Source organism: Vigna unguiculata, chromosome 9 (assembly GCF_004118075.2).
Source record: "Vigna unguiculata cultivar IT97K-499-35 chromosome 9, ASM411807v1, whole genome shotgun sequence".
In the NCBI taxonomy this organism is placed as follows: Eukaryota; Viridiplantae; Streptophyta; class Magnoliopsida; order Fabales; family Fabaceae; genus Vigna; species Vigna unguiculata.
Genome location: NC_040287.1, coordinates 12,814,317 through 12,822,176, shown reverse-complemented (window position 1 = coordinate 12,822,176; position 7,860 = coordinate 12,814,317). Strand labels below are relative to the sequence as shown.

General features: G+C 33.4%; 1 protein-coding gene across 2 annotated transcripts; it reads left to right on the top strand.

Annotated features, from left to right (window-relative positions):
* The first annotated feature begins 1,066 nt into the window (after window positions 1-1,066).
* LOC114164423 (histone deacetylase 6-like) lies at window positions 1,067-6,203 on the top strand. 2 transcript variants are annotated; one of them, XM_028049093.1, is made up of 6 exons: window positions 1,067-1,762; window positions 2,456-2,896; window positions 2,991-3,133; window positions 4,015-4,105; window positions 4,189-4,307; window positions 5,902-6,203. In XM_028049093.1, the coding sequence occupies exons 1-6, from the start codon at window positions 1,199-1,201 to the stop codon at window positions 5,933-5,935; spliced, it is 1,392 nt and encodes a 463-aa protein (XP_027904894.1). In that variant the 5' UTR covers window positions 1,067-1,198; the 3' UTR covers window positions 5,936-6,203. The 2 variants fall into 2 exon arrangements, with proteins under 2 accessions (XP_027904894.1, XP_027904893.1); XM_028049092.1 differs by having other exon boundaries at window positions 1,068-1,762; window positions 5,899-6,203.
* Window positions 6,204-7,860: the final 1,657 nt, after the last annotated feature.

Sequence of the window (7,860 nt, the reverse complement as noted above, 5' to 3'; positions counted from 1 at the left end):
TATTCTCAAGAGAGGTTTGGCCAACTCAAGAGGAAGGGTGACTAGAGGAAACCTATAATTGGTGCTCTAGCCTTTGGTGACCTAATAAAGTAGTATGACAAAAATTTGGCAGCATAACGATACCTAATTCAAAGGTGGTTTTTACATGGGGGAGACACCTATATTTATAGCCTAAGAAACCATAGAGATGTCTCACAAAATGAGGAGCAAAAACCCTAATTCTACTAACTTGGAGGTCAAAGGAGACACATGTGCCAATGGTATCTTGGCAAGTGGCAAGAGCATGTGTCTCATGAAAGAGAAGAAAGAGAAACTTGGAGACCACCATGGTTATCAAACTCGCGAATTAACTCATTAATTTGTCAGAGTTTGCGTTTTCACTCATCCCGAGTGAGTTGACTTGGAAGCAAACATGCTTTTGAAGCAAACTCGGTAAACTCGCTATAAACTCAATGAACTCGGTTAAAATCGCAAGTCTACAATCGAGTTAGCGAGTCAAGAGGATCTTTTCATTAAACCTAAAACGAATCCGTTTTTACTCATGTTATGGTTCATGTTGATGTTCATGTTGGCTGTCGTTAATTGAGACTCAATTTAAGGAGTGACAATATTGCTTCATTTTTTACAAAAATTGGGACTAAATTAAAACTAAAAACAAATATAGGGACCAAATTGAATCATTTTGACACTGTAGCACAATTATAAAGTGACACGTGAAAAAATAAAAAAATTAAAAAAAAAATTGACACATGACGTTGACTTTAACACTGTTTGATCAAATTAACGGTAAAAACTAAATTGAATCATTTTTTAAAAGAACAATGACTACCTACAAGGACAAAAATATTTAACCAAAAATAGATTAAACTCATAATAATATTTATTTATTAAATATTTAAAAAATATTATTAATATTAGTATTCATTACGATTTCTATTATATTAAAAATTAACACGGTGAAATTATATTCCAAATATTTAATATGTGTATCTAAAAATAAATATATTCTTTAAAATTAAGCATGAATTCTATTACAAGCTATGCAAAATTGATTACTTTTGATTTGGAATTGCAATGACAGAATAATCAAATGGTGCGTGCGTACCCTATAAAATTTGAAAGGTGGAAGGGAGAGTGTTGATGTTGTAGTAGAGGGAACACAGAAGAAGGGTTTTTTTGTTGGTCGGAGCAGAGAGATATGGCGAGAGGGGAGAGAGCAGAGACGGAGAGTGGCGCGTCGTTACCGTCGGTGGGTACGGACGCCATGAAGCGGAGAGTCACGTATTTCTACGAACCCTGCATCGGCGACTACTACTACGGTCAAGGACATCCAATGAAGCCGCACCGCATTCGCATGGCCCACAACCTCATCGTCCACTACGGTCTCCACCGCCGGATGCAGGTCAATCGTCCTTTTCCGGCGGCGGAAGCAGACATCGGTCGCTTCCACTCCGATGACTACGTCGAGTTCCTGTCTTCCGTTTCGCCGCAAATCCTATCCGAGAACTCTCACTCCCACTACCGCCAGCTCAAGCGCTTCAACGTCGGGGAGGACTGCCCCGTTTTCGACGGCCTCTTCGACTTCTGTCGCGCATCTGCCGGCGGCTCCATTGGCGCCGCCGTACGACTCAACCGCGCCGACGCCGACATCGCCATCAACTGGGCCGGCGGCCTGCACCACGCCAAGAAGGCTGAGGCCTCCGGCTTCTGCTACGTCAACGACATTGTTCTTGGCATTCTTGAACTTCTCAAAGTTCATAGGGTATTTTTTTTATTATCTGTTTTCGGAGCAAACCAACGCTATTAAATAGGATCGATTTGAATTTAATTTTACTGTGAACCCCAACCAATCCAACACACGAATACCCCCTTTATATTTTCAAAATAGAGACCTTTTTAGTACTTGAAGAGAGTCAAGGTGCGTGTTTGGTTTCGTCTTAGATTGTTTAGAATCACATTGAAACATTAGTTATTGTGATTCGGTGACTTTTTGCATGCTTAGCTCCTCGTTGAGGGATTGATTCTGGGTCTAGGGTGATTATGAGATGTTGCGACAGTAGGCAGCAGTTGGATTGGGTTAAATATGTTGTTAGTCAAAATTGGAATTCGTGCTGAACTTTGATACAATCTTCAAAATTAAAAAATAATATATATAATCCTTTTAACTCCAATCAATTTTAATCAAATTCAATTTCATTCAAAATCAATTTTCCTAAAATATCAATTTTAGTGAATGTGGGGACTAAGATATTCTGTGGAACTATAATCATATTTTATCCTTTAAATTTTTTGTAGTTCTTGTGAATGTGAAAACCAAAATTATGATTTTACTTTTACACAAACGGCTTCTCTGTTACTTGTTAGTGTTTGCTTTGTCAACTTTATTAGAGTTAATTTTCCTTTGTTCCTTTTCTGACTATATTCTTCATGCTATCTGTTCATTGGTGATGGTCAGCGTGTGCTGTATATTGATATTGATGTTCACCATGGAGATGGGGTCGAGGAGGCATTTTACACTACTGATAGAGTCATGACAGTGTCATTTCACAAGTTTGGGGATTTTTTCCCAGGAACTGGGCACATTAAAGACATTGGGGTGGGTGCTGGAAAGAATTATTCTCTAAATGTCCCACTCAATGATGGATTGGATGATGAGACTTTCCGTTCTCTGTTTCGTCCCGTCATTCAAAAAGTCATGGATGTTTATCAACCGGATGCAGTTGTTCTTCAGTGTGGAGCTGACTCCTTGTCTGGTGACCGGTTGGGTTGCTTCAACTTGACTGTGAAGGGTCATGCAGATTGCCTTCGTTTCCTCAGATCATTCAATGTTCCTCTAATGGTGTTGGGTGGGGGAGGATATACAGTTCGGAATGTTGCCCGTTGTTGGTGTTATGAGGTCCCTTTCTGTACCTACTTGGATGGAATTGTAGATGGTTTTAGTTATGGCCTAATAGTTTTTTTATTACCATTTTGCACTTTCTTTGTTGTAGACCGCAGTGGCAGTAGGAGTGGAGCCTAATCCAAAGTTGCCTTACAATGAATATTATGAATATTTTGGTCCAGACTATACTCTTCATCCTGAGCCATCCAACATGGAAAACTTAAACACACCCAGGGATCTGGAAAAAATGCGGTGAGTTTACATTAATTATTGCTTTTTCTCTTGTATCACCATTCATGATTCTGATTTCAGTTCTTTTTTCTTTTTGATTGAGGAAAAGATCTGGCCATGAATATTAGTTAATGCTTGTAAATCTAATTAGTCAGATGCACTATATTTTTTAGTTGCTAAGTCACATCATTTCTGCAAGTATCATGCTTCAACTTTTCAGAATCATATAAATAATTGCATTCGTCTGAACAAGTTATAGTTTAGACCTGGAAGATGCCCTTTCTGTTCTTGGATTGTTCTTCTAGACGTCAAATATCTAAAGCCACTGTAGCAAACTGTCTCTCCTTTGTGCCTAGGCCAGGGAGGCTAGTACTGAACTTGAGCAGGATTATACCATCCTTTTTCTCATGCATATAGTGACAAAACAAGTCTCTCTGTTTTTGTTTTGGGAGTTGGTTATCATTGGGAAGTTGTTACAAGTTACAATTTTAGATTATCATCTATGCCCAAATGCCTCTTCATGTCAACCAGGAAACCTGACACGAGCTTTCCACCTTTAGATTGCACTATTATACTGAGTTTGTTATGGGAGTAGCTCACTGCCAAAGCCAATTGAGCAAATAGCCAAGGTGAAAACCAGCTTCCCATCAATGGTTGGGGATCCCACTTCAAATCCCCCTCCCTTGTAGTAGATGCTAGCACCCTAGAGATTAAAAAAAAAAAGAATTATATTTTACCATGTTTAAGTTTTAGCTAGGTATGCACAGTAATAGTTAAATTAAATGTTTATGAGATATTTTCTGTTCTTGATAATCTAGCCATGTACTGCTTCAGCATCTTGTGATTATTGCCAGGACTTCCTTGGAGCTAACATTAAGGTTTTGTTTTAATTGATTTTCCAGGAATGCATTACTGGAACAACTTTCCAGGCTTCCCCATGCACCCAGTGTGCCTTTTCAAACAACACCATCAATTATACAAGTTCCTGAAGAGGTTGTTACTCTAATTAGTTATCCATATAGTTACTCTTCCATTTTCTTCTTTCTTGTTTGATTTTAATCTGTAAATGGTTTTAGGAAGAGGAGCACATGGATATAAGACCAAAACGTCGCATATGGAGTGGTGAAGATTTTGATTCTGATAACGATGATGACATGGCTAGTTCAAAGAACTCTGTTTTAACTGCCCAAACGAGGTAAAGGTTGAGTGTTGATTTAAAGAGAATAGTAAATCCATTTGGTTTATCAGTTTATTATACGAGGGTAGGTATGCTATGGGTTTGAGACTGTAACCTTGATGCTCTATGTAGCCTGAAGCCCTTGTCTCACTTTTAATTGAAGTTTTCACTAGATAGTCCAGTGCTCTTTAGGCTTCAGCCTCACTTTCACAACTCACTTTAGTCATATAGCAACATTGAAAAACTTCTATTTCATCTTGATAGGTACTCTGCAGTTATAAATAATCATTGGCGGCTTTCTGTGTATTAAAAATATTAATTTTCCATCATTTTGTACTCACTGATACCTAATACCTGAACCTAAAAGTACAATTCAGATACTCTTGTACTTTTAAAGAAGACACCCTTGTATTAAAATATTTATGTCCTACGTTCAAGTTTAGAGTTAGTTTCTTCCTTGGTTTCTCAATCTAAGCCAGGTTATCCGAAGAAAAAAAAAATGCTTGTGAGGATATATTCTTTTAATGTCCTTGGTAAGCACAACCAAACTAGATAAAACAAGGATTCAAGGTTGAATAAACTTAATCTTTCAGGGATGTCCTTAGTCTTGCCTCTAGGAGATCTGACATTAGAAGTTATCTCATCATACATATCTTAGGGTTTGAATAAACACACCAAGGCTAGATAAAACAAGTATTTAAGGTTGAGTGTTCATATAAACTTATCGTTATAGGAAGGTCCTTAGTGTTGTCTCTCGTTTTTCTCGTATGATTGCTTGGATACGGTCACGCAGACTCCTTCCATTTCTTAGAAGAGAAAGTGCTCATATTTCTTGAAATCATGTCATTTAGAAATCAAGAATAGATTGGGATTAATATAGATCTGAAATCCTTAAAATACTTGTTTACTTAAAAGTAACGACCTAATATTGTTTGTCAAGTAAGGAGTAAATAAGGTTTAAGTTAGCTTTTAGTTCCTGAACTTTGATGCTAAATTGAAATTCGTTTCTCTTCGAAATTTTGATATATTTTGGTTTCTAAACTTTAAAAAATTAATGAATATAGTTCTTCTAAGCCAATTATGTTAAACTTTTTTGACGTGTCAAATGCGTTTGATGTTAACATTTGAGTTATTTATATCATTTGACATGTTCTTACTTTATTTTCTATTTGTAAACATTTTTGATATGTCAAATAAAATTTACCCGTTAAATAAGTTTTTGGTATTAAAGACAAATTTCAATCTCATGTCCAAATTCAGGGACTAAAAACATAAAACATAGCTTAAATAAGTTTTTGGTACCTTCAAAATTGATACCAAATTGAAATGATACAAATTACATGATACAGAAGAGTATATAATCTTTACTTCTAAGTAATATCATTTGATACTATAAGTGGTTTTGTTATCCAGCATTTATTATTGTTAAATTAAATTATAATTCAATGAAAAGGATAATATCCCTGTGAAAAGGGTATAACATGGTTAATTACACAAATCAGATTGAGTGCATGCTAATTTAGAGAATATATTGTTGAATGATAGCAAATGAATGCGATTACATGTGTTTTCCTTTGTTGAAAACTAAGAATTATGTACTTATATGCAGCAGCAGGTGTGGTGCAGATATGATGGACGAAGATTGAAGTAGTAGGAGGAGGAGAGGAAGTGTTAAATTCGTGGGAAGCTCTTTGGTGTTTGAAGCATATCATATTACATATTTTGTCTCCACTTGGTGGATGTACATTTTACAGTTTAAATATTTTGATGTACAGAGTAGGAAGCAGTGTTGCCAAATTATGGCTTTGTTTGTAATGCCTTTCTACGATATTTTGCCTCGCATCGCATGTTTGCTTTGGCGAAGCGGATTTTAAAGTTTAAAATATATATACATAGTTCCCTTTTTTACCCTTATACCTTAATTTATAATATTAATAATTATTCTATTTGGCTTTTACTAAAAGTCAATAATTATCAAAACACATTTTTGGTAATTTTTTAATTACTTAATCTCTAACTGGCTGTGATTAACAAAACTCAAATTGGCCAAACCTGTTCAATATTAATGTTGATTTAAGAATTTAAAGAGTAATACGTGTTCGGGTTATTGAATTCTTATGATGCATTTTGATCTCATTGAAAGTGTGTTTATAATAGATTTTATAGTATTAATTATAATACAGGGTTCATAAGCGGAGAATGTTAGGCTGAACGTAAATGAATTAGTAAACTTGAAACATGTTAATCTTGTTTTGAAGTAAAAGACAAGAAATATTAAGAAGACCAATAAGTATTAGTTTTAATCAAATGATAATATATATCTAAAATTAATTATCATGACGTCTATTTGAGTTTAGATCCATTAAATATAATATAAATAAGCAAGTACGCTTAAGAAGAAACTATTCTTTATCATATGATTGGATATTATTATTTATTCCATAATAATTATTATTTGCACACACTAACTTATCATCGAAGTATATTTGTAGGTACCTCAATTCAAGTATTTCAATTTTCGAAACCAAAATTTGAAGACCGAGAAGGAGAATATGTGGTCTTAGGTCTTCTCACTTGTAAGAACATTAATATATTTTCCATTCTTTCAATAAAATATAAGTAAACCATTTTTAGTTTTTAAATATATTTTTTCTTTATATTTTGATAAATAATATTTGTTTCTTTTATATTAATATTAATAATAAAGAAATATTATTTTCTTGTTCTTCTAAAAGTATAAAATTTAAATAAAAAAATTATAAAAACGAAAACAATATAGAATATTTTACAAAATGCTATTATTATAAATAAAATTAAAAGTTACATTATTTAATTAACGATTAAATATGTTTTTGGTCCCTTAAATTTAAATTAATCCATCTTCAAAATTTTGACCAAATTTAGTTTCTTAATTTTAGAAATGCGTGGATCTAAAATTTTTAACAAAATTTTATTAAGTTTATTTAACGTTTCAAACATATTTCTTAGTTAACATTAAAACGAAAATGTATCAAATGGTATAAACAATTCAAATGCAATAATGAAACACGTTTGAAACGTCTAATAAACTTAAATTTAGTTAAAATAACTAAATCCACGCATTTTTAAAACCAAAAGACTAAATTAAGTCACATTTTTTAAGATGGACTAATTTCAATTTTAACTTAAAGTTAGGTGATAAAAAACATATTTAAACCTTTAATTAAAAATGGATGAAATTGAATGCTAATTATTTAAAATTAAACAAACGATACAAATGGGTTTATTTGAAATTTATAGAAATTATTTTATTAGATAATTGACAAACTTTATCACTATAACTACTTTTAGATCTAGTTAGTCTTATATATTGTAAACTACTAACAATTGATTTATTTAGAACACATTCGCCTATGTATCCAAGCTCAAACTTAGAAAGTTTTAATTCTCTTTGAAGATGAGTGAAGATTTCTTTATCTTTTAGCTATTGACATTCCTGTTTTGTCAAGTATATATTTCGTTTGGGAAAAAAGAAGCATTTGAAAGATCTTTTACTTCAATATTTAAAAGGTATTCAAGATCACTAAGTTGT